This window comes from Rhinatrema bivittatum, chromosome 1, assembly GCF_901001135.1.
Source record: "Rhinatrema bivittatum chromosome 1, aRhiBiv1.1, whole genome shotgun sequence".
Taxonomy (NCBI): Eukaryota; Metazoa; Chordata; class Amphibia; order Gymnophiona; family Rhinatrematidae; genus Rhinatrema; species Rhinatrema bivittatum.
The window spans coordinates 622,336,637-622,363,717 of NC_042615.1; the positions used below are offsets into that span (position 1 = coordinate 622,336,637).

At 48.7% G+C, this 27,081-nt stretch overlaps 1 protein-coding gene across 5 annotated transcripts in view; it reads right to left on the reverse strand.

Annotated features, from left to right (window-relative positions):
* Positions 1-27,081, reverse strand: part of LOC115073331 (ER degradation-enhancing alpha-mannosidase-like protein 2) — a 91,739-nt gene that overhangs the window by 47,337 nt on the left and 17,321 nt on the right. For 2 of the 5 annotated variants that reach the window (XM_029571681.1, XM_029571663.1), the window contains exons 4-7: positions 18,770-18,875; positions 17,893-18,018; positions 12,945-13,156; positions 12,041-12,182 (exon numbers count right to left, since the gene is read on the reverse strand). In XM_029571681.1, the coding sequence (XP_029427541.1) occupies positions 12,041-12,182; positions 12,945-13,156; positions 17,893-18,018; positions 18,770-18,875 (586 nt within the window). The remainder of the gene's footprint in view (positions 1-12,040; positions 12,183-12,944; positions 13,157-17,892; positions 18,019-18,769; positions 18,876-27,081) is intronic. The other 3 variants (XM_029571672.1, XM_029571698.1, XM_029571690.1) reach the window with 3 other exon arrangements.

Sequence of the window (27,081 nt, forward strand, 5' to 3'; positions counted from 1 at the left end):
TTAGCAGGTAAGAACCAATTTTCCTTTCCTGCTTGTACCCCAGATCAGTCCAGACAAGTGGGATATACCAAAGTACCCCTATACTGGGTGGGCCCATGAAACACCCTCTCTAAACACACTTTCGCCAAAGGTCGGCTCTCCTGGAACCTGAACATCTAAATGGTAAAGGTAAAATAAAGTGTGAAGAGAAGACCACGTCACCGCTCTACAAATCTCCTGCGGCGACACTAATTGACACTTGGACCATGATGCTGCCTGTGCTCTAGTAGAGTACACACGCAACCCCTCTAGAATTATTCTCCCCTTACAAAGGTAGGCCGAAACAATAGCTTAATTCAGCCAACCCACTATTGTGCCCTTGGAGGCCTTACATCCATTTCTGGCATCTCCAAACCATACGAACAAATGATCTGACAGCCAAAAACTGTTTGTGACCTTTGCCTCCCGTGACTCAGCAGATCAATTTTGGGAAGGCAGGAGCTCCACAGTTTGATTCAGATGAAATGAAGATACCATTCACGTGAACAAAGGTACCATGCGCAAAGCAAACCCCCCCCCCTCATATGAAATCTTCAAAAATGGATCCCTACAGGACAAAGCCTGCAGCTCTGAGATCCTTCTGATTGAAAAAATTGCCACCAAAAAATACCACCTTCAGCGTGAGGTCCTTTAACAATGCCTTCCTCAATGGCTCAAAACAGAGACCCACAAAGCACCCACAAGACCAAGTTTAAACTCCACGTTGGACCCAATCTATGCACTGGTGGCTGAAGATCCTCCACCTCCTTCAAAAAACCTCACAAAATCCGGATGTGAGGCCAACAACCTTTTTCCGGTGGTATACCTCTGAGATACCCCAAGGCTGCCACCTGAACCCGCAAGGAATTGTAAATTAAGCTCTTGAAATTCACGGGCTCAGAGTATCCTTTTTGTCACAAGCGCTTATTCTCAAAAGTTGCAAGACAACAGTGATCCACCTGATCTGAGAAAATAGGACCTTGCCTTAACAGCCCCTGCAAATGAGCCAATTTCAGGGACCCGTCAATTGTGTGCTGAACCAGATCTGTGAACCATGGATGATGCAGCCTCTCCAGCAGCCCCAGTACCACCTCGCCTAGATGCTTCTAGATGTCCTAAACACTTAACCTATTAATGGTCACGGAGGAAACACATAGCAGGATCCTTGTCTGCCATGGAAGAACCCAAGCATCTATGCCCTCAGCTGTGACCTATCGTCTGCAGCCAAAGAAACATGCTGCCTTGGCATTGCTCCTTGTTGCCATCAGATCCAGATGGGGGCTGCCTCAATGAGAATGGATAAGGCCAAAGGCCTCCTTCAATAGCTCCCATTCTCCTGGGTCCAAATGTTACCTGCTGAGATAGTCGCTTGCACATTGTCCACTCCCACAACATGTGAAGTGGCTATCCCCTGTAAATGTCGCTCCGCCCAGGCAAAAAAGTCCTGGGCTCTTTGGACAACTGTTGCAACTCTTCGTTCTCCCTTGCAGATTGATATAAGCCACCGTTGTCACATTGTCTGAAAACACTCGACCTTGGACTTGTGGAAGGAATTTTACCAACACTCTGCATACTGCTCGTTTCCAAGCAATTGATAGATCAGGATGCTTCCACTAGTGACCACAGTCCTTGTGCCAGCCGTTCATAGATCACCTCCCAACTCTTATTCAGAGTGAGGTGGAAAAGACTCCCCACATACTTATCCAGGTGACTGGCTTATCCTTAGATTTCCCTCGGATAAGCCAGTCATCTCGATAAGTATGAACTGGGATCCCCTCTCTTTAGAGAGCTACTGCCACCACCACAAACACCTTTGTGAACGTGCGAGGTGCAGTCACCGAACCGGAGGGCCCAAAACTGGAAAAGTTAGCCTAGAACCATAACACGAAGAAACTCTGATGTTCTTCCCGAATGGGTATGTGCAGATAGGCTTCTGTCAAGTCCAGCGAGGCACGAAAAACTCCACGAGACACACTGCCACTATCACCAAACAGAAATGTTTCCATAACGGAAAGTCGGGGAACTCGCAGTATCACATTTCACCTTTTGCAGATCAAGGATGGGGTTAAAGGCTCTTTTCTTTTTTGGCACAACACAGTAAATTGAGTACTTCCCACAACCACGATCCCTGGCCTCTACTGGTACTATCATGCCAGCAACTGAAGGAAACACAATGTGTCCCCAATTGCCACTTGTTTGCCTCTGACACTGCAGTGAGACACCACAAAAGTTTCCGTGATGGGGAGAAAAAATGTTAAAGCACAGCCATCCCTTATTACCTCTAGCATCCATTGGTCAGAGGTAATCCTGGTCCAGTCTTTGTAAAACTGTGATAGACGGCCTTCCACTACCATCTCGAGACAGTGGACCAGCCTAGCTTCATTGTGAAACCTTACCCCCGGTCAGAGCCCTCTCAGGGAAGTCTACGGACACCTCAAAAGGACTGCTGCCTACAAGAACCTTTATTGGGACAAAAACTGCCGCAACTCCCGAAACTTAGAGCGAGGCGGAAAATTCCTTCCACAAGTCCAAGGTCGAATGGTCAGAGTGTTTTCAGACAATGTGACAACTGTGGCTTATATCAATCTGCATTGCAACAGTTGCCCAAGGAGCCCAGGACTTTTTTGCCTGGGTGGAGCGACATTTGCAGGGGATAGCCACTTCACATGTTGTGGGAGTGGACAATGTGCAAGCGACTATCTCAGCAGGTAACATTTGGACCCAGGAGAATGGGAGCTATTGAAGGAGGCCTTTGGCCTTATCCAGTCTCATTGAGGCAGTCCCCGTCTGGATCTGCCATGTTGAGTGGGGTGACGTTATTTACACTTTCGAATAATAGGAGGACTAGAGGGCATTCCATGAAGTTAGCAAGTAGCACATTTAAGACTAATCGGAGAAAATTCTTTTTCACTCAATGCACAATAAAGCTTTGGAATTTGTTGCAGAGGATGTGGTTAGTGCAGGTAGTGTAGCTGGGTTCAAAAAAGGTTGGATAAGTTCTTGGAGGAGAAGTCCATTAACTGCTATTCCCTGTACGTACCAGGATCAGTCCAGGACACCTGGGTTGTGACTCCGCACCAGTAGGTGGAGACAGAGCAAAACTTGTGGGTGTGAGTCATATATGACCCTGTGCCAGCCACAGCCCCTCAGTCTTACTCTGTCTCCCGTAGGTGGTGCAGGTGCAGTCACAGCCTCTGCCTGCACTGATTCTGTTAGTTAGTCAGGTTTTTCTTTGGATTTTCCTTTCAATTGAATTTTCCTTTTAAAGTTGTATTTTTAGTGAGTGAAGTCCTGTCCGCCCTGCCTCCCAGGGGGGTTGCGAGGTTCTGAGGGGACCACCCCCCCTGGTTGAGGCCGCTGCTAGGGTCGAGGACCCGGCTTTCTAGTAGCAGCGCAAGGGGTGACACCGGGGAGCCCGGTTCACTCACCCCTCCTGCAACAGGGCTCCAGGACCGTGGACAGCGTGAAGTTAAAAAAAAACAAAAAAAAACAGGTTTGGTTTTATTTCTTGTGCCGGCTCTCTGTTTTCTCTGGCGCTGCCGCTCCGGTCAGTCGGGGGGGAGGCGCCTATCGCGGGGGGGCTGGCGCGGATTTGATTTTTCTTTTTCTCGGCCTGTCAGCCGCGTTGCGCCTCAGTCTCGCCGCGTTTCGCCGCCATGCCGCGTGGTTCTTCGTGCCGGGCCTGTGGCTGGGCGCGCGCGCGGCTCTCGAGGGACGGCCTGTGGTTTTTTTCTTGCGTTCCGGGCGAAGAAGGATCGTCGGGGGTGCCTCGGGGGGCCCGTTCCCGGGCCTCGCGATCGCCGACGCGCGGCGGTGCCTCAGCTGAAAGGCAGCAGGACCTCTTCCCGCTAAGCGCGGGAGTGGCGGCCATCTTGGCCACAGGCTAAGAAATCGCGCGGAAACCGGTAGGGACCGCGGCCTTGCCTCCCACGTTTTCCCCACAGTTGGGGCCTGACGGGGGGGGGGGGGGTCGCTCCGGGGGGGTCTCGATCTCGGGAGGGCTCCGGAGACGATTCCTCCGAATCGGGTTCGTTTTCAGATGTTTTTGCGCTGCTTTTGCGTAAGGTGCTTAAATGCAAGCGTAGCAAGCGCAAACACAAGGAAGCCCCTGGGGGGGCCCCGGTAAGCGCGCCCCGAAGCAGCGGAAGGCTAAGGATGTCGGGGGGTTCCGACAGCCCCCGCGGGGGAGGCGGCCTCCGCGGGGCGCCCCACAGGAGTCCGATTCGGAACTTTCCTCCGCGGACACGGATTTCTCAGAGGAACCCCCGAGGGGGGCCGAGGAGATGGCGGGGGACGGCTCCTCTCAGCCCGGTGGGGGCAAAGGAGCACAGCCGGCGGACGGGGATGATCCCAAGGGGGTCCGCCTATTCCGAAGTGAAGAACTGTCCCCCTTAATCCCGGCCATCCTCCAGGAACTAGGAATCGAGGCTCCGCCGGTGGTGGTCCGGCAGGAGGCCAACAGGGTCTCGGTTCTCCTCGGTCTCACGGGACCGGCAGTGGCGTTTCCTTTTCACTTCTCATCGATATTTTGTTTAAAGAATGGGATACGCTGGAGCTGGGATTGAAGGTCAGTAAGGCCACGGATAAGCTTTATCCGCTCCCGGAGAACGCGCTGGAGCTGCTCAGACTTCCAAAAGTGGACTCTGCAGTCTCGGCGGTGACGAAGAGGTCCACCATTCCGGTCACGGGAGCGACGGCTCTCAGGGACATCCAGGACAGGAAGCTGGAAGTGCAGCTTCAGAAGATTTCGAGATGTCCGCCCAGGGGGTGCGGGCCGCTATCTGCACTAACTTCGCGATGCGATGAGCCCAGGTCCTGCAGGCGAACGCTGGTCTGTCACCGGAAGAGGCGTCGCAGGCTGATCGTTTAGAGGCAGCGATAGCATACGGAGCGGATGCCCTCCCTGATCTATTGCGTACCTCTGCCAGGTCCATGGTGGCGGCCGTCTCGGTACGTCGTCTCTTGTGGCTGCGGAACTGGGCAGCGGATGGCTCATCTAAAGCTCTCCTCGGAGCCCGGCCGTTCAAAGGGAAATTGTTGTTCGGCAAGGACTTAGATGACCTGATGGTGTCCCCGTGGGAGAACAGGGCCTTCAAACTGCCCGAGGATAGGTTCAGAGCGCGGTCCTCGTTTTCCTCCAGACCCCGGTTCCGCGGTTCCAGGAAGTCGCGTCCCCCTCGTTCCTCAGGACCTTCGTATCGATCTTCTTCCTCACGGACTCCTCAGTGGCAGCAGTCCTTTCGGGGGAAGCGGTTCGGTAGACCAGGGGGAGCCCTGACCGGAGGGGGTCCCAAGGCTTCCCAATGAAGTGCGGTCAGCCCGTTCCTCGCCGCAACCTTGGCGCGTGACCCCAAATGTCGGGGCGCGGCTAACGTTGTTTCTCGAGGAATGGGCCAGGGTGACGTCGGAACAGTGGGTCCTCGATGTGAGAGAACACGGTTACGCGTTGGATTTCTTTCGTACCCCGGCGGCCAAGTTCCTCATCTCCCCTTGCAAGGCTCCGGAGAAGTAGGATGCGGTGCTAGGCACCATCCGACGCTTGGAAAGCTTAGGAGCTATGGTTCCAGTCCCAAGCCATCAGCACGGAGAAGGCCGTTACTCCATTTACTTCATCGTACCAAAGAAGGACGGCACGTCCAGACCGATCCTGGACCTCAAAGGCGTGAACAGATGTCTACGTGTCCCTCACTTCAAGATGGAAACAATTCGTTCGGTCATTGCTTCGGTGCGGCCGGGCGAATTCCTGGCTTCCCTAGATCTCACGGAGGCGTACCTTCACGTGGGCATTCGGCCGGCGTTCCAGCAGTTCCTGCGGTTCTGCATCCTGGGGCGGCATTATCAGTTCCGGGCGCTGCCGGTTGGTCTCGCGACGGCTCCTCGCCCGTTCACGAAAGTGATGGTGGTAGTGGCGCAGCGGCGGCGCGCAGGCTTCCTGGTTCATCCTTACCTGGACGATTGGTTGATTCGCGCAACGTCCGAGGAACAGTGCCAGTGGGCAGTAACCAGAGTCCTACAGGTTGTGCAGTCTCTAGGCTGGGTAATCAATTTTGCAAAGAGTCAGCTAGTTCCGAACCGGACCCTAGAATACCTGGGAGCTGTCTTCGTCACGAAACAGGGCAAAGTGTTCCTCTCCCAGGAACGCAGGTGCAAGCTGCAGTCTCAGGTCCGGAGGTTACTGTCTCTTCACACTCCTCGAGTCAGCGATTACTTGACGGTTCTGGGCTCCATGGCTTCAACACTCGCACTGGTTCCCTGGGGCGTTCGCTCATCTGCGGCCGTTGCAGTCGTCTTTACTATCCCGATGGAAGCCTGTCTCGGAGGAGTTATTCCTGCCTCTTCCACTCGAGGGACAGGCGAGATCCAGTCTCCGTTGGTGGCTCGATTCCAAGCATCTGTCCTGTGGGGGTGTCCCTGGTGGTACCCCGATTGGACGGTGGTGACCACGGACACCAGTCTTTCCGGCTGGGGAGCAGTTTTTGCCGAGGGAGGTCAGTCCACGGCCTGTGGTCAGCGTCAACCGTCTAGAGACCAGAGCGGTCCGTCTGGCGCTGAAGGCTTTCTTGCTGTTGGCAAGGGGACAGGCGGTCCGAGTGTTATCGGACCACGCGACCACCGTGGCCTACATCAATCGTCAAGGAGGGACAAGGAGTCCTCCAGTGGCGGTGGAGGCGCAGCTCCTGATGGCCTGGTCAGAACACACTCTCGGCAACATGGCCTGGTCAGAACATACTCTCGGCAACATCGCAGCCTCCCACATTGCAGAGGTCGACATTGTCCAGACAGATTTTTTCTCAGCCGTCACCGCCTCGATCCCGGGGAGTGGGAGGACGAAGCGTTTCGTCTCATCTGCCGGACGTGGGGAGTTCCCCACATGGATCTGATGGCCGCGTGGCACAACAAGAAAGGCCCCGCGATTTTACAGTTGGCGTCGGGAACGAGGAGCAGAGGGCGTCGATGCGCTGGTGCTTCCGTGGCCGACGGACGTACTGCTGTACGTGTTCCCCCGTGGCCGATGATAGGCAAGATTCTACGACGTATAGAGTTGCATCCGTACAATGTGATCTTGATGGCTCCGGAGTGGCCTCGTCGGCCGTGGTTCGCAGATCTTGTTCGCGGGGCTCCTGCGTCAGGGTCCCGTTTGTTTGGAGGATGCGGATCATTTCTGTCTCGCGGCGTGGATTTTGAGAGGAATCGCTGTTAGAGAAAAGGTTACTCAGATGCGGCGATAGCCACATTGCTGACGTCCAGGAAGCAGTCTACGTCCCTAGCTTATGTCCGGGTCTGGGAGGTGTTTGAAGATTGGTGCGTGTCGCGGGGAGTGGATCCCACTTCCGCTTCGGTTCCGGTTATCCTAACGTTTCTCCAGGCCGGTCTAGCCAAGGGCGTGCAGTTCGTTACGGGTCCAGGTAGCGGCGCTTGGTTGTTTGCGGGGTAAGGTTCGTGGAACCTCTCTGGCCCTACATCCGGATATCTCCCGTTTCCTTCGGGGGGCCAAACGTCTCCGTCCTCCTTTGCGTCCGTCTTGGAATCTTAACAGGGTTCTATCCGCCTTAGGCTCGGCCCCGTCCGAGCCCTTGAGGCGTGCGACTACTAAGGACTTTACGTTGAAGACAGTGTTTTTTGGTGGCAATTGCCTCGGCATGGCGTTTTTCGGAGTTGCAGGCCTGGTTTCGTCTTTCCACGTCAATCAGTCAGTGGAGTTCCCGGCCTTTGCGGTAGGGGAGTCCACCGATCCCCATTCTAGGGAACTGCGGAAGCTGGACGTGCGGAAGTCCCTTCTTCGTTACTTGGAGGTTACTAATCCGTTCCGGGTAACGGACCATCTGTTTGTTTTTGTTCTCTGGTCCGAAGAAAGGGGCCGCTGCTTCCCGCACGACGATCGTCCGTTGGCTCAAGGAGGCCATTGGTTCGGCGTATTTGTTGCGGGGAAAACCGCTTCCAGTGGGTCTTCGGGCTCACTCGGCTCGTTCTCAGGCTGCGTCTTGGGCAGAAGCTTCTCAGGTGTCGCCTCAAGAGATTTGTAGGGCGGCTACCTGGAAATTTTTACATGCCTTTATCCGGCACTACCGGATGGATGTCCGGGCTACAGATGCCGGGAGTTTTGGAGAGAGGGTGCTCCGAGCGGGACTCTCTGCTTCCCACCCTCGGTAACTTAGCTCTGGTACATCCCAGGTGTCCTGGACTGATCCTGGTACGTACAGGGAAAGGAAAATTAGTTTCTTACCTGATAATTTTCGTTCCTGTAGTACCAAGGATCAGTCCAGGATCCCGCCCGCAGGGCTTCGCTGAAGTAACGGAGAGTCCGCTCATTAATTTTCGTAGTTCAGTTTTGCTGATCGCTTGTTTAGCTCTCCCGGTTGGGGAGCCCGGTTCCGCCTGGAGTTCGGGTGGTTTGATTTTGAATTGGTAGTATGTTTTGGGGTTTTGTAACTTGGTTGAGATGCTACTTTGACATTACGTAAGACTGAGGGGCTGTGGCTGGCACAGGGTCATATATGACTCACACCCACAAGTTTTGCTCTGTCTCCACCTACTGGTGCGGAGTCACAACCCAGGTGTCCTGGACTGATCCTTGGTACTACAGGAACGAAAATTATCAGGTAAGAAACTAATTTTCCTTTAATCAAGTTTACTTAGGGAATAGCCACTGCTATTAATTGCATCAGTAGCATGGGATCTTCTTGGTGTTTGGGTAATTGCCAGGTTTGGCCTCTGTTGGAAACAGGAAGCTGGGCTTGATGGACCCTTGGTCTGACTCAGCATGGCAATTTCTTATGTTCTTATATCATCTTATCCTCCGGCAGCTTATTCCCTTTAGACTCCCCCAAAACCTTCAATTGTTTCAGGTCCTCCTGAACAACAATTGTCTTTTCTTTAAAGGGAAGATTGCAGAGCTGAGACTTGGACCAAATATCAGCTGACAAATTCTTCAACCACAGCAGACATCACACCGAGACCGCCGCGGCCATATTCCTGACCAAAATTCAGCTCAAGTCAAAGCGTGTCAGCCTCATATACAATCCTGGCCTCCATTTGAGTTGCCTGGTTATTAACACCAGTGTCTGCTGAAGACCTCTCCTGAGATTTCTGGACCCAGCATAAACAGGCCCACTGCATCAGGCTTCCACAGATCGCTGCTTACAGGCTCAGCACCAAGACTTCAAACATCCTCTCCTGATGAATCTGTAGCTTACAGTCCTGCCAAACCCACAAACAGAAGGGTTGACTTGTTAGTGACCGCTGAGATGGAAGCATGCACCTTCAGCAATACCAGCAGCTGCAGGATATCCTCCGTGAGGGGATACAATTTTACTTTAGCTCTAGCCACCTTGGGAGATTGCCTCTGGGAAGTCCCATTCCTGGTTCACCAGCTTCTTGATCCTTTTAGGGAGAGGAAAGGCTTTTGGTGGGTCCCGGAGTCCAAACACTGGATCTACCCCTTCATTGTCAGACTCCTCCTGGACCACCTTAATACTTAGTTCCTTCCGAACATGGGAAATAAAGGGGCCTCAACTCCTCCTTATGGAACAGATGAATCACCTGCAGGTCATCTGCTTCCGTGATCGAGACCTCTTCGGGATCAGCCTGATAGACATCCACCATGAGATCTGCTGGGTCATCCTGATCCACCCTCGGACCAACTCCATAACCATCTTCTGGGTCATCCAGCTCTGAATCATCTGAGCCACCAGGCCCCTCAGGATGGTCCAGGCCCAGCCAGCGAAGGAGGTTCCCCAACTGCCAGCCAAGGAGCCCCTTGGTCTCTTTGCAGCAGGACAAGACAGCTGACAGAAATGCCATTTTATAGCCAGTGCTTTTCCTGATTAAAAAGGCCTTATGATAAGCAAGACAAATTCTGAGGAAAACTGCACGACATTCTCTCACCTGTCCGGCCCAGAGCTTGCATCCCCCCACCCCCGGACAGGATCGCTGGAGACAACAGGGGAGGGGGAGTCCATCTCCTTTTGAGCTATAGCCCTTCTCCTGCGCAACAGGCTGTTTAGGGTCCCAGTATTGATCCTGACAGGGCCTTGGGAACCTGTGGCTCTCCTACCAGCCTCATTCCCCCCCTCCCCTCCAGAAACAAATCGCGGCTTAGCGCCGCTGCATTTAGCTGTCCCCGAGCCAGGTTGCTGGCCTGACAAGCTTTCCTGCACTGGGGAACTGCTGTCTGCGCCATGTGGTCGGGCCTGCTGTAGAGGAACAGAAGCCACATGATTGCAGCATGCGGGAGAGGAGGGGAACACTGCCCATCGCAGCTTCCAGCTCCCAGAGCAGCCTGAAGCTTTCTCATGTTGGGAAATTGCTGTCGGAGCCATCTTGTCTCCATGCAGCTGGGCTTGCTGCAGAGAAACAGAAGTTGCGAGATAGTGATGTGCGGGAGTGGAGGGGAACACAGCCTCTAGCTCCCTGAGCAGCCCGTAAGCTGCAAACAGGGGAACTACACTGCTCCTTTTCCCCAGCTCGGGCCTGCCCTGATGATTAAACCAGAAACAGCTGGAGCAGTTGCTGCTGAAAGACAAATGTAACACTTTTTTTCCTTTAAAAGAAACAGCAGCCACAGCAAAGGAAGACATTCAAGCAAATAAAGGAATACTTCCCTGCTGCTGGCAACACCATTGGGAAGGAGCCTTCAAGGGATAAGAGGGAACCAGGACCTCTGGGTTTCAGACGCCTGGATCTGCTGCAGGCTAAAGCTGATCAGGGATTACCAAGCCCCTGATTGCCCGGCTCGACCAGAGGGATGGCCCATGAAGGAACCTAATCCCTCAGGAAGTGTAACTTCTCTTCTTCTATCCCTTCTTTCTTTCTTTTTTCTTAACTGCAGTTCTGCACCTCTACAATCTGCTGGAGATAGAGAAATACTGAGGAACTGCAGATGACACTCTGGGTTATGTAGCAGCGCCTCAAAGTTTTTATAGTTCTCTGCCTCCATCTGCTGGAAGGGATGCAAAACCCACTTGTCTGGACTGATCTGGGGTACGAACAGGAACAGAGGGCTTACCACAGTTTAAGTTTGAAGCTACAGATTCTGTAGTAAAGTACATTACAGCCTGAAGCTTTAAGCAGTAGTCCAGCCACAGCTCAAGCTGGCCCTGGGAATAGTCATGTGTGATCAACATGGCAAGCAGCACCTGAGGTTCTCCATGAAGTGTTCTCATTTAACTGGATTCCCCAGGATCTGGATCCTCTTTACAGGGTGAGGAATGGAAAGGAAGTGTCCTAACAGTCCTCAATATTACTCTCATACCAGATGGGATCATCCCTGCAGAAGCAGCAATCAATCTCTTCTCTGAGGCCCAACAATCTTACATTCCACCACCATTCCACTCCTGAACCTGGGCTTCCTGTCCTACAATGCTGCACTAGCCAGGGAGCCAGCAACATCAACACTGATTCTATCTTGATTTAGGGCAGTCTGTTAAATTAGGACGTAAACAACATGATGTGCGTAACAAGCCTGGGTCAGTGGAGGAAGCTGTGTGTGATGATAGCTGGACGGGAAGGAGTCAAAAAGGCAATGCATGACTATTTTCTTCTAATTAGCTAGAGAAGTGCTAGTTGCTTCTTAACTAGAACTCTGCAACACTGCAGCACTTGGAGAAAGAAGTTAATTGAAGTGACATTCCTGTGAAGGATGCAAATGAAGCGCAAATGGATAGTACCTATTTCATTAGAGTTCAAAAATGTAAAAAAAAAAAAAGGTTTATATTAAAGCCTGCATACATATATAGCTCGACAATAAAATTAAAAAAAAAAAAAAAAAAAGGAGCTTGACCTGGTTTTACAAGAGTCCAAACTATGCTATCATATAAATATCAATACCATAAACTTGCTGGGCAGATCGGATGGACCATTTGGTCCTTTTCTGCCGTCATTTCTATGTATTCAAACAATTGTCTTTAAATGAAGTGAAAAGGGTTTGTTTATAGGAGTCTTTCAACCCATCAGAAAAATGTGCCTGCCACTTACTATTAAGCCTCATGCTGACAAACATCAACAAGCAGGAAACAATACTCACCTAGAAACATGGACATCAGCTCCTCATCTTGCAGCAGGATGGCTCCTTTAACAAGGTATTCAAAGTAGGAATCCACCCCTGCCCCAATGCCAGCATCCTGCGCCACCCACTTGGAAGTCAGCACGTCAATGTGATTTCCTACCTGTGTGGAACAGAAGATTTCCTATCAGTTCATAGGGACATACTGTGCCTGATGTAGGCAGGAAGTGTATGAGAGGGTTGAAGAATAAGTCTAAAGAGCTTCTCAGATGTAACTTCAAGTCTCCTTTAACAATAACAAAATGCTAGTTGTTCAGGACCATGGAAGAAGAAAGCAGCAGCCCAAATTTAATCCAGTAATGGATGGGGGGGAAAAAATCAATGAGACCAAGGACAGGGGAGGCAGAGATGGATTTATGAGAGAGGAAAAGGATTCCTGTTGTTGCATTTTGAATAGCTGTTAAAAGGAGCAGTGTGAGAGATGGGGAGGGGGCCCACAGAGAAGAAGGGTGCAATATCAAGGAAAGAGCGAATCGGAGCATGGATTAGGGATTTTGCAGTACAAGAAGACAACAATGGACTGGTTTTTTACATGTCACAATTCCCTTCTATAGGCCACTAGTTTGGTACTGGTCCTAATGGGTACAAACAATCAAGAGTACTTACCTAAGAAGAAGCAGGGGTAGCATGAACACTGGCAATAGGTAATAGTCACATTCTTCTGTCTCTGCAACAGATAGCATCAGACCACAAAGATAATTATCTTTGAGGCCTGACAGAATGTGTGGATAATATCCACCTGCTCTCCTGGGGAGCCAAGACTCTGTGCGATTAACATCCCACTCCATTCCCCATAGGGTAGAGACTCTTGACCGGTTTCTATCCATAAATCTGAACACAGTACGCAGCTCATGCTGCCACTCACCAGGCCAATTTCTGAGCGGCTCTCCCATAGTCCCAAAAGGGCCTTTCTGGCCACATCCTCAAACACAGGGTCTCCGGTTAGGCGGCTCAAGGTGGCAAACTCCACTATATATGTGCCAATGCCAGCAGTACAGGTCACCGGCGTTTCTGTTGGGCTAACGCCATTCAGCAAATTCACTGTCCCGAAAGGCATTCCTGTAGGGGTCTGAAAAGCTGTGAACAGGACAACCCTGTTATCAAGCTACAACTGTGTATCAATCATAAATATATACACAAAGATAACACTGCATATTGTCCTATGCCCCGGTCACGACTTTACTGACTGAGCTCCCAGCATAGCTGCCCTTTGTCCATACCCTGGGCCAACTTTTTTTTTTTTCAATCTCCCTTTGCTGCAATTCTGCTTTCTCAAAAGTAATTAATGCAGTCTTGCTGGGGCTTTAACAATGTATTATGGGGAAAAGATCAAAGGATGATGATAGAAAGGGACAGTCAAGGCTATTTGCTGGGGAACCAAACAGGCCACTCTCAGGAGCTAAACAAATGTGTTACAATACCTTAGATGCTCTAAGTAGGTCAGCTACAACAAAGGTCAGCAAGAGCCAAGAGCTTTATAAAGAGGAGACTGTGCACCTTTACAGGAAAATATTATAATGTCTCTGTGAACGTCATAACAAATGTCTTCTTCCATATAACTTTAGAACCAATCCTGGATCGGTGCTGGCTCTGTATCTGTTTGACAAGAGTCTAAATTTACCACCTCAGCATATGCTCATTCATTACATTGACCACAACACACCCAGAGAAAATATCAAGTTTACAAATGCAATATATATATGTTTGACACCAAATATATATCAACGTCTATCTAGACAATTAAAATCTAACTCACCAATACATTACTCACACATCCATCATTCAAACCAATTAAAACATATAATAATCATCAATACATGTAAGCATTGTGACTCCAAATACTTTTTATACATTCAAGTGCTATAACATTTTAATTTATATTTTATTCCTTTATTATTTATCTTCCCTCTTGCTTCTCATTTCTTCTATCTTTATCTCTTAAATTGTACTCAAATCTCATTAGAGTATCATGTCTTATATCTGGTCATAGCTTGTATCTGGTCCGTCCTACAAAGACGTCTTCGTTTCACCCTCTCACGGGGGCTTCCTCTGGAACTAACCCAAACTAGTAATTTCACTGATATTTCTTCAACTCTTATCCTCAGACATAAAGCCGTGATCTTACAAACACGAATACGTCACATCAAAACGCTCACTTGGAATTCATAGATTTTCATAACCTCCATTGCTTCAACAATGGCTTTAACGGTGGGACGTTAGTTCTGGTAAAAAATAATGGATTAAATTTGTTGAAGCAATGGAGGTTATGAAAATCTATGAATTCCAAGTGAGCGTTTTGATGTGACATATTCGTGTTTGTAAGATCACAGCTTTATGTCTGATAAGAGTTGAAGAAATATCAGTGAAATTACTAGTTTGGGTTAGTCCCTGAGGAAGCCCCCGTGAGAGGGTGAAACAAAGACGTCTTTGTAGGACGGACCAGATACAAGCTATGACCAGATATAAGACATGATACTCTAATGAGATTTGAGTACAATTTAAGAGATAAAGATAGAAGAAATGAGAAGCAAGAGGGAAGATAAATAATAAAGGAATAAAATATAAATTAAAATGTTATAGCACTTGAATGTATAAAAAGTATTTGGAGTCACAATGCTTACATGTATTGATGATTATTATATGTTTTAAATGGTTTGAATGATGGATGTGTGAGTAATGTATTGGTGAGTTAGATTTTAATTGTCTAGATAGATGTTGATATATATTTGTGTGAATAAATAAATAAATAAATAAATATATATATATATTTTGCATTTGTAAACTTGATATTTTCTCTGGGTGTGTTGTGGTTAAAGGAATAGAGAATAACTTTTTGACTGAATCCCTTTGTTTGTAATACATTAATTACATTGCACATGGAGACACTCCGTGCTGAATTTGAAAACATGAGGTCCTCCCCATCCACTTTGAAGATAAAATATCAGCGGTTCAGTACACCTCAGGCCCTTTCAGAGGCTTCTTGGGTTGTGTGTGGGTGGAAAACATACACATGTCTCTTTATAAATTTTTACATTCCAACACTTCTTACACACTTTTGGTATCCATGGCCCAAGCCTTGGGGCAAGGAACTGTTCATCACATTCGATGAAGATGATATGTTTTTATGTGGCATCTGAGGGAGTCTGTTATAGAGAATTACAATTTAAAATTCTGAATCAAACGTATTATTCTCCCCAACAAGCTTTTCGAGCTGGGATTTCAGGCCATGGCAACTGCCTTAAATGTGGACACAGGGAGGCGACCTTAAGTCATTTCTTTTGGGATTACCCAGCAGTTCAAAGCTTTTGGCAGGACATGTTTTGCACAATGGGCAAATGGTGGTCCATATCTATAGAGAGCTCAGCAGAAACATGTGTTCTGGGGAAGATTTCGGATACAGAGAATCTAGTGAAAGTGAGAACTCTTATTTACAAATGCTGCTTGGTTGGGAAACAATGAATACTATTACATATGTTGGATCCGTCTAATCAGACTCTAAACGAACGGCATAAAAAAATTAGTTTGCTCTGCCTGGAATCCCAGTCTGTAAAAACAAAACCACCTGCACGGGCAAAATGGTTTATTAGTGTTTGGAAACTGTTTCTGGATTCTCTTCAGACAGAGCTCAGGCAAATGATCTTATGCAATGTGCATTATTCCATTGCTTAAGAAGAGTCCATACAGTCACAATGTACGACCAGGCTCAATCATTTTGTGTTTGTTTAGCCCATGTATTACCACACTGAACATGTCCTTTGTGGTGTGGGGGATAGAGGACAGGGTCATATATAATACACAACAGGGAATGTTGATTGTATGTTGTCCTAAACCAGTCAAGCGGTCATGATAAAACATTGTACTAAGATATTGGGGGTGAGGGGGGGGGGGATGTGAAGGGCTTATCCTTATGTTACACTAGTATGTTGTTTAGTTATAATCTAAGATTCTGCAAATGCATTTGGGTTTATATGCAAAGCTTAATAAAACCTATATGTAAAAAACATAGAGGTTGGTATTCAAAGGGGTTTATCCAACTAATCAGGTCATTCATCAAACTGCAATACCAGCTGCATCACGGTGGTACAATGCAAATTAGGGGAAGAGGAGGAGTGTGGGCGGAGTTATGTTCCGGCAGGACTGTGGGCGATAATGTTTTCTACATTGTCGCTGGCAGCTCCATGGGAAATAACTACACCTTTTCCCGTGGCGCTATGGGTGCAAAACTGTGCGGCCCGGCTGAAACTGTGGAAGGCGAAAATGCACCGCCGTGATGGGGCCGGCTGCACAATTTCATTCCCCCGCCCCTTTTTTCACGCAGCTCATCATCCTGCTATAAAATATAGCAAAATGATGAATCTAGGCCCAAGTTTGGCATTTAGCTGGATAAAATCTGAGGTTTAAATTTCCCACCGCACCAAATGGTGAAATTTTAACCAGATAAGTCAATTTAGCCAGATAATTTAGAGGCTGATGAGGGATTTCTGGGGATGTGTCTTAAATTTACCCAGCTAGCACTGATAGTAATCACTAACCAGATGAAGTTATCTGCCTAACTTAGGCTGGAAGAAAAAATCTCAGGCTTAAAAGTTATCCAAATAATAAAAAAAAATAAAAAATGGAGTAAGTAGTAGTCTAATTGCCCTCCCTCCCAGAGATGACTTCTGAATGGAGGCTGGTCCCCTCACTGACACGCAAGTGCAGTGAAAAAATTAATAAAATTCTTAAGTGCCGGTGGTTGACAGAACTATTGGCATCAAGTATTCAGCCAGTAGGAGGAATTAAGAACTTTTGCTCTTCTCCACTGGGCATTTCTGGGGGTAAAGAGGTGAGGATGGGGATTTGTCAGCAACTCTTTTTGCAAGGTAAAGGACAGGGGTCAGGATTGGACTGCTTGCTCCTGAAAGTGGATGGGAAGGATGGGACTCAGGTTGTGGGCGTGGAGAGGGGCAGCCATTAGGCTTGCTAATTTTTTAATTTTGGCAATATTCAGTACGCTGGTAAGTGGTAAAGTTACAATGATAATTTTAACTGATTAAATTTCACCACGTATATTCCATGGGAGCTCTGTCCTTCTGAATATATCAGCTAAAGATACCCCATTAACTTTAATCAGGTAACTTGCCACTCACTGGATTACTCAATAGGGACCTATCAATCAATGCAGAAATATATTCAAAATAACTAAAAAAGCTAAATACACTGATTTAACAAAGCAAAATTGTGATTAGTTATAGGGACTTCAGCTAGGACCAGCCTATATCCCTTGTAACATAAATCAGGGCTGTCACAGCAACACCTCCCAGAATGTGATAACTTTACAATCCAGGCAGGTTATAGTGAGATTTTCCTGAATAGACTTTATAGCCATGGGTATTTTATGAACTGTGGGTGTTATAGTGAGGTGGCCCTCTATAACATTTCTTCATAATGGTCATTTTATGAGCTACTGACAAAACCTCCTGTTTTCTAAAACTTCTTATAGGTAGATCATACACAATTTTCCAAAATTTTCTAGCAATTCTGTAGAATTTTTATACATAGTCTGCATTACTTAATATGTAAACAATTATTTTCCTTTATTCCCAGTTTGCTCTCTTCTCCCACATTTCATCCTCATCCATCCAGTTTCATGTCTCCCATCCCCTTGTTTCTCTTCATGCCCTTATATCATGGTAGAATGCGAGCCCTTGTTTTTATCGTGCAGGGCAGCTTGTTTCTCTGCTGTAACCCTGGCCTCTGTTCCTTTGATACCCTGCCGTGCAGTGCAGTGTTTGCAACAGGCATGGAAAGCTGGAGTTAGGAATGACGCTGACCTGGAAGGAGTTTCCGTGCCGCTTCCTCTGCCATCCTCAGGAGCGGGCCAGAGCACGGCCAGCCTGCCTCCACGTCCAGGCCAGCTCTCTTGGACAGCAGGTGAGCAGATAGGAGACCTCCTACCACTGAAGAGACAAATCAGCAAGTGAAGTGCAGCAGCAGCAGGCCAGATCCTCCCTCCTCGCCGAACTGCAAATTCAGAGGGGAAGGAACATGGTGCTGACAACACCTCCCCTGCCCTGATTTCCCTTCCCTCCCACCCCACCTCAGCTTCCCTGGGGGTACTCATCACCCCCACTTTGAGGGCCCCTACCCTTGACCTGAACTAAAAAAATAAATAAAATAAAATAAAAATGCTACCTGATCCTTTCAACTCCCTCCTCCCACTGGAGCTTAAAAAAATTCAGTCCTACTCACCTCCCAATGCCTCTTTCTGCCTGAGTTTAAAAAATGTTCCCTCTGGTCCCTCATCCTTTCCCACTCCTCAGAGAAACCCAAAACCTATCCAAACTGAAACAGGTGATCTATTGCTCTGACAAATATTGCATGCACAGGCATGGGGTAAGAGTTGAACAGTAACCTGGCACACACATGGTACACGGGTATGAGTGCCAGGTACTTGCTGTGCATATTGTATGGGGTTGACACACATGCACATCCATGAGCAGGGGCAGTTATGGCACTGGGGCCTGTGCCTCAAGACTTCACACCTGTGCACTGTACACCAAAAGGCCCATCTGACCCACACACAAATCGGGCAGTCGATAAACAAGATCATTTAAGCCGTTTTGAAGCTTTACTTAAATTCATTTTGTTTATTGACGCCATGTATTCATATTTTACGATTTATTTTTGGTTTCTTCACCGAGAACTCACCTCGAATGTTGGTCTCAAACACAGATGCATTGACATCAATATCAAAATTCACCCGGTCCTGCAACACATAGACAACCCTCTGAAACTCTGAGACATTCCCCAAGATCTACAAAATAGAGAGGGTACTCCGTCACTCAGGGAAATACAACTCGCAAGGCAGCTATGAAAGGGTCATTAACTGCTTTTGAATAATGCTGTTTGGCTATATCTTCTCTTTTATGTTATGTTATTCAGTGCAAAGCTATATTAGTATAAAGTTTAAAAAGTTGTCAGAATTATAGAGCAGCTAATTTTCAATTCTGGTGATCCATCGGCTAGTAGCAGATGGGAATCTCTCACATGAATCTGTTACTTAAGGACTGCAAGCAGGGGTGGATTGCAGGAAGATATCAGCCAGGGGGATTTTTTTTTCAAAACTGGCCCATGGGGTACCTGACTCCCTTGTGCACTTTACCCATAATATGTGTCAACAGCTCCCAAAAGCACACCAATTTGACCCTGGAATCCAGCAGAATTCAGCCAAAATAAACATCATCTTTCCTAAATAACTAAGGAGTTGAGCACATTCAAGATCAGGGGTAAGCAGAGCTGCAGCCCCTGTTCCACCCATGCAAATCAGTTGGGTCTCCCACAAGTCTGCTTATATCTTATAGAGATATATCCTGGATTCCTGATCTGGCCAACCAATCAGCTCTTGAACCAGTTGCAAATAATGAGACAACTATACTGCCAGCCAGGGTCAGACAGACACATACACATGGCTCAGTCACACAAACAGATTTTTTGATTTCAGCAACTTTATTGGCACATACACACACACTCTCTCTCTCTCTGACACAAGGACATACCTACATACTAACAGGTCACTTTTAAAAGCGCTGTTTACGCAAAAGTGCCCACATACATGCATATGTGGGCCACACGCGAGCAACATGTATTTTAAAAAGCCGCAATATGAAGAGAGGTCACGTGATGCTGTGAAGGGGAAGGACGCACAATTTCCCTTCTCAGGGCCCCTGCCGGGTATCCGGCCCCATCCGGCACCTTAATGTGGCAGTAATCTTTGGAAACCAAACCACAGTGTTACTCTTAGTGATCTAAGCCTCTCGGACGACCATGACTACTCGGCAATTGAAAAAGGATCGAGAGAAAGACAAGGACCGGGTGAGGCCTTCGGAAGCCATGCTCGAGGGGGACGATGCTTCCCCTGACACCGCACCGCCGGCAAGTTTAGCCGAGATCAAACAGGCGATGCAGGAAATTTTAAAACCAGAACTATCTTTGATTTCTGCTAAATTGTCTGACCTGTCGTCGTCCCTGCAATCTTTTGAAACTCGATTTGCTGAGGCGGAACAGCGGATCTCGGACTTACAAGATGGCCACCAGTCCGTGCAGAGTGAGCTTGAGGCCCTCATGAAAATGGTGCATCGCCAGGCTGACCGTATGGAGGACCTTGAAAACCGGTCCCGGCGGTCGAATTTGAGATTTGTGGGCCTCCCGGAGAGTTTACCAGATCGCGAGCTACCGGCGTTTTTTGAGCGGTGGCTCCCGTCGGTCCTCCAGCTTTCTAATACCCACGGCCCATTGCGCATTGAACGCGCGCACAGGTTGGGCCTGAAGAAGCCGGCTGATCCCCGTCCTCGGGTAATCATTGTGAAAGTCTTAAATTACCTCCACAAAGTCGAAATTCTAGCGGCTACAAGAGGAGGTAAGGCGCTGCAGTACGAGAACCAAAGGGTCCTGATTTTTCAGGACTTTTCGGCGGCGGTAGCCCAACAACGTCGCGCGATGGCACCTACCTGCTCGCGTCTGCATGAGCTGGGGATTAAGGCGATGCTTATCTACCCGGCGAAACTTCGGGTCCCTACTGATGCCGGCGTGAAATGGTTTACTGACCCGGGAGAAGCCTCTAAGTTCGCCGACGGCTGTGCGACGTCCCTGAAGCTGCCACCCGCTGTTTCCTGAGACCTCGGGGAACCAGAGATGCCATTTTGTGGTTTTGGCAGTATTCAATGGAAGCATGGTTCGGCGTGTGCCTGCCAGCCCTGCCTTTGGTTTTGCTGTTTCTTTTTTCTCAATTATATATGCGATGGGGGTTTTTTTATTGGCTTTGACATCCTGGGAGTTTGCCAGTGATCGCGGCGCCAAATTGCCTTGTGTGCTGTTTTTTGTTTTTTTGGTTTTTTTTTGTTTTTTGGCACTTTGGCCCAGTTATTTGAACACTGTGACGGGACTTTATTGTCTCTTTGAATTGCATGTATTTTATCCTTCTCTTCCCAGCTCTGTTTATATTGGCTGCTATATCTGTTTGACTGTTACTGTGGTTTCATCATTGTTGTGTTTTTTGCCTAGTGGTATGCAGTATTCGGTCTGTTCAGTGTATGGGGGTGCCGGGGGGGGGGGGGGGGGGGTGGGGGTGCTCGGTGGGGGGCCTGTTTAGTGTAGAGTGACCTCTAAGCCTCTTGGAGGGCGTTGGGAGGTGTTGTATACCCTAGAATGAGGGGTGGGTTGGGTGAGGGAAGGGGGAGGGGGGGGGTGTGCGCGTGGGGTCAGCTCTATGGATGTGGGATTTGGGTTTCTGCCTTGGTACACTTTTTTGTGGATTCTTTTCACGGGGTCGCCCTTAATGCTTGGGCCCGGTGGCTCCCGCTGGGAGGGTCATCAGGCTTCCTGATTTCTGTCATGCTCTCTCACACATCGTACTGGTCCCTTGGGATCACCTAGATATGTCTCAGCAAACGTTTAAACTTATATCCTGGAATGTCTGTGGCATCACCTCCCCAATTAAAAGAACAAAAATTTTGTCTGTTTTAAAAAAGAAGGCGACGGATGTAGCTTTTCTCCAGGAGACACACCTCAGTGATCAGGAGCATCAAAAATTGCGCCAGCAATGGGTAGGGGCGGTCCATTTCGCCTCTGCGACGACCAGGTCTGCTGGTGTTGCCATACTAGTTCGTAAAAATGTTCCCTTCCAGGTCCACCAGGAGATTGGGGACCCTCAGGGGCGGTTCCTGATCCTGGTTGCGGAGCTGGACCATAAACCCGTTATTTTATGTAACATTTATGCTCCTAACAATCCGCCCTTGGGTTTTTTTCAACAGCTTTATTGCTCCCTGTTACCATATGTGGACCGAGATCTCATCCTCGGGGGGGATTTTAACTCTGTCCGGGATCCTACTCTGGACCGGGTGGGAGTACAGGCCGCAGTCCAGCTGCCTAGCAGAGGGTTAAAATTTTTAGAAGACTCCCTACATCTGCTAGATCCTTGGCGTCTCCTGCACCCAATGGATAAAACATTTACGCATGTGTCCAGAGCTCATCCGTCGCAGTCTCGCATCGATTATTTTTTCATTAGTCCTCAATTGTTCACGAATGTGGTTCAGGCAGATATTGATGACATTGTGGTGTCCGATCATGCCCCAATCTGGCTGGAACTGCAGACCTCCCCTTCCTCTTCAGTGGGCCGTTGGTGGCGCTTCCCCCAGTATTTGGTGGGGGACCGCCCTTTCCAAGAATATCTCCGCTCCAAGTGGGATGAATACCTTAAATTTAACAGTGAATACGTATCTGACCCGATATTATTTTGGTACACGGCGAAAGCTGTGTTGCGGGGCGATGTGATCGCTTTTATGGCTCGTCGTAGGAAATTAATGGATAAACGCTTATTGGGTCTTCATGCCCAATTGAGGCGGGCCGGACAGGACCTGCAACAGTCCCCTACAGCCACGAATAGAACTCGGTATTTTGCCCTCCAGGCTGAGATTAACACTTTGATACACCAGCGGGCAAAAAAAAGTCTGGCATATTATAAGTTTCGGCTATTCCAATATGGGAACAAGCCGGGGAGAATGATGGCTAACCTGGTCAAAACACAGCGGGCTTCCCAGCATATTTCGGCCTTACACTCCTCGGGGGGGGGCAGCTAGTGCGGGATACCTCCTCCATACTGCGCGTCTTTCGCGATTATTATGCCTCACTATATTCGGCGGGACCCACTAGTCCTATGACTCGTGAGCAGTTTTGTTCCCGGGTGCCTGTTCCCAGACTTACGGAGGATCAACAACAGTGGCTTAATAGCCCGATCTTGGAGGAGGAGGTGCGCTTAGTCATCCGCGGTGCGGCAAAATATAAAGCTCCGGGACCGGATGGCTATGTCGCCGAATTTTATAAGTTTTTGCTTGATCCCCTGGTTGGCCCTCTCACTCATAACTTTAATGCTCTTATAACGCGTGGCTCCTACCCACCTCATACCAATACCGCCTTGGTAACATTGATTCCCAAGTCGGGTAAAGACCCTCTTAATCCTGGCTCCTACCGCCCGATCTCATTACTCAATGTGGACCAAAAATTCTTAGCCAAGATTCTGGCGGACAGGTTGGCCACTATCCTCCCCACTTTAATAGGCCCTGGGCAGGTGGGGTTTGTCCGTCATCGATATGCCTTAACTAATATTCGTAAGGTTTTAATTGCTCAGACGTTGTGTCAAAATGATAACATTCCCCACCTGGTGGTCAGCTTTGACGCCGAAAAAGCATTTGACCGAGTAGAGTGGAGCTATTTGTTCCCGCTTCTCCACCAGGTGGGGATTCAGAGGTTTTTTTACCAAGCCATACAATTACTATATCATGACCCCTTGGCTACTATTGTGGCGAATGGATCACACTCTGACTATTTTTCCATTGCTCGGGGCACACGACAGGGTTGCCCTCTGTCCCCGCTATTGTTTGTTTTACAGTTTGAGCCCTTGCTGTTAGCGATCCAAGCCGCTCGGAATATTAAGGGGCTCCGGTTTCATGAGGAAACGTTTAAATACGCAGCTTTCGCTGATGATCTTTTGGTCTTTTTGACGCAGCCCCGGGACTCCTTATCCGCTTTGTTATCCCTTTTTCGGGAGTTTGGCTCCTTTTCTGGGTTTAAGTTGAACCCCGGGAAATCAGAAGCCATGCCATTCCCTTTGTCTCTTAGGGCCAGTTGGGGGTCTGATTTCCCTATGACCTGGGCCACCTCTCAAATCAGTTATCTGGGTATTTTTCTCCCCACCCAGCTACCCTCCTTATATAAGAGTAATGTTCCCCCGCTTTTGAAGAAAACTAGGGAGCGTTTAGAGGCGTGGCGGGCTTTGCTACTATCTCTTTTGGGTCGGCTTAATCTCTTTAAAATGATTATTTTGCCCCAATGGCTCTTTTTATTTCAAAATTTACCCTTTATTTTACATGGGTCCGATATCAGACAATTGGAGAGGGTTTTGCGGGGTTTTTTGTGGCAGGGGAGGCGGGCGCGTATACCCCTTTCATGCCTGCAGAAGAGGTGGGGTTCCGGGGGCTTGAGTGTGCCCAATCTCCGTTTCTATAATTTAGCAGGCAATCTCCGCCTTATCAGAGATTGGCTTCTGCGTAAGTCGGCATATCTGAATTTGCCAGCGGAACAAGCTCTAGTGGACCCGGTGGACTTGGGGTTTATACTGCAGGGGGGTCATGGTGGGTTTGCCTATCCTCCCCCTATGGAGGCTCTATTTGCTCCCTTTAGGATAACGTGGAGGGTCACAATGAAAATTCTGCAACTTCCGTGTATGTGCTTACTTATTGCCTCTGCGGGGGAATCCTGATTTTACCCCGGGCTCCCAAAATGCTAGTTTCAAGGCTTGGATAGATAGGGGCATTCAATATTTGGGCCATCTGTTGGATGAGGAGGGCAGGTTGTCCTCTCTTTCCTCATTAACGCAGCAATATGGCTTGCCCTCGACGCAGGTCTTCTCCTATATGCAAGTGCGTCATTACATTTATTCCTTACCACCTGCCAGTAAGACGCCGAGTCATTTTGGTTCGTTAGATACTTTTTTTGCTTTATCTGCCTCAAAGTCCCCCACTTTATCTCAGTTCTATAAAAAACTAATGGGGAAACAGAAGAATGACATAGCCACGGTTTTAGAAACTCGGTGGCACAGGGAAGGTCGGACTGAGGTAACGGCGGCTATGATAAGGAGCTGTTTTCGTCATTTATCTACTGTCTCCTCTAATGCATATTACCGGGAAATGCAGTTTAAATTCTTGTGGAAGGCCTATATCCCACCCGTTAGGGCGGTATACTATCAGCTTGTATCCACTGGAGTATGTGGGAAATGTCAGAAGGCTGAGGGCACATTGCTTCATATGTTTTGGGAGTGCCCCCTGGTGCGGAAATTTTGGTCGCGAATGATTCAATACCTTTCCAGGCTCCTGGATGTTGAGCTTCCTTGTTCTCTTTGTATGATTTTGTTTGGACAGATCCCAATGGACCTTCTTCGGGGACAGGGCCCACGCCTGCTACTGCGGAAGGGTTTTGCAGTGGGGAAGAAAACTATCCTATGCAGCTGGAGGACCGTGGTTCCCCCCTCGCATTGGCAATGGCGGAATCAATTTCATCAGTTGATGTTGATGGACAAGCAATGGGCGACTACATCCTTTCAACGGGATCGTTGTTTTCTACGTACTTGGGACGCATATATTCAATCGCTACCACATAGGCTTCGCAGCCACATTTTGAATGCCTGAGACGCCAGTACTTCTGGAGACTGCTTATGTTTCTGGGGACCCCTGGACTGTTGGCAGAGACTATAGGGCTGACTTTGGGGTGGGGGGTAGGGGGGGGGTTTACTATTTTGGTAACTGCTTGCTCTATATTGACCAATGCATTGTGTATGTTGAAAACTAATAAAAACCGTTTTCTAAAAAAAAAAAAAAAAAGCCGCAATATGTACTTGTGCATGCATAAGAAATAAGGGGGTAGAAAAGGGATGGGGCATAGATATTCCAGGGCAGGACCAGGATTTATATGCCCAACTCCAAATTTTAAAACCAAAAGTGTGCGCAACGCGTGTACACTAGATAGACACATAATTTTACTGCTGCTCCTGATGAGGAGCAAGTCTGTAGATCTGTAGGGCTTACAGAACAGGGTGAGAGGTCTGAGTCAACTGAAGGGCATATAAGATGAAAGAACCAGAGAGACCTCGTTATTAACTGGACAAACTGGTGGACTAATTACAAAACTGGGAATTATACCTCATGTGAGCAAGTTTTAAAATTCGCTGACTTACGCACATAAAAGCTGACAAGGTCCTATGGAAGACGCATGCTAGCTGTGCTCGAGTAACCTCTTAAAATTAGGAGCATACTTACACTCGGTTGGTGCATTTTAAAATGGAGAAATTACTTACCTGATGTATAAAAGCTACTCCCGAACCGGGTGGGAGGCTGCCCATGACCCACTTAGTACTGCCCTTGCAAATGCTGGAGAAGGTGTGGATGGAGGACCATGTCGTCGCCCTGCAGACCTCAGCGGGTGAAAGCATCTTGGTTTCCGCCCAGGACACTGCCTGGGCTCTAGTAGAATGGGCCTTGACTTGTAAAGGTGGTGGCTTGCCTGCTTCCACGTAGGCCACCTTGATGACTTCTTTGATCCAGCGGGCTATGATTGCTCACGAGGCTGCTTCCCCTTGCTTCTTCCCACTGTGAAGGACGAATAGATGGTCAGTCTTTCGTACGGATTCCAACCTTTCCAGGTACTGGACTAGGAGCCTGCTGACGCTGAGATGACGTAGACCTCGAGCCTCTTCTGAATTCTTATGCTCATCTGGCGATGGTAGCGAGATGGTTTGGTTGAGATGGAAGTGAGACACCACTTTGGGGAGGAACAACGGAACTGTGCGTAACTGGATGGTTCCCGGGGTGAGTCTGAGGAATGGCTCTCGGCAGGACAGTGCTTGTAGCTCGGACATACGACGGGCCGAACAGACTGCCAGCAGGAAGGCTGGTCTTCAGTGTTAATAGTCAGAGAGACAGGCTGCGGAGAGGTCTGAAGGAGGTTCCTGCTAGGAAATCTAGGACCAGGTTGAGATTCCAAAGAGGCACCGGCCACTTCAGGGGTGGTCGGATCTGCTTGACTCCTTTCAGAAAGCGGGAGACATCCGGGTGAGAGGCTATGCTGCTGCTCTCGCGCATGGTTCCGTAGCATGACAATGCGGCCACCTGTACCTTGATGGCGTTGAGAGACAATTCCTTCTGTAGGCCGTTCTGCAGGAAGTCCAAAATCGCATGAATTTTGACCGAGCATGGTATGATGTCGCGGTCCTTGCACCAGGCTTCGAATACTCTCCAAATCCTTATGTATGTTAGGGATGTGGAGAACTTGCGTGCTCGGAGTAGGGTGTCAATTACTGCCCCCAAGTATCTGCGCTTCCTTAGGCGAGTCCTCTCAATGGCCAGACCGTAAGAGAGTATCGAGCTGGATCCTTGTGGAGGATCGGTCCCTGTTGGAGCAGGTCTCTGTGTGGA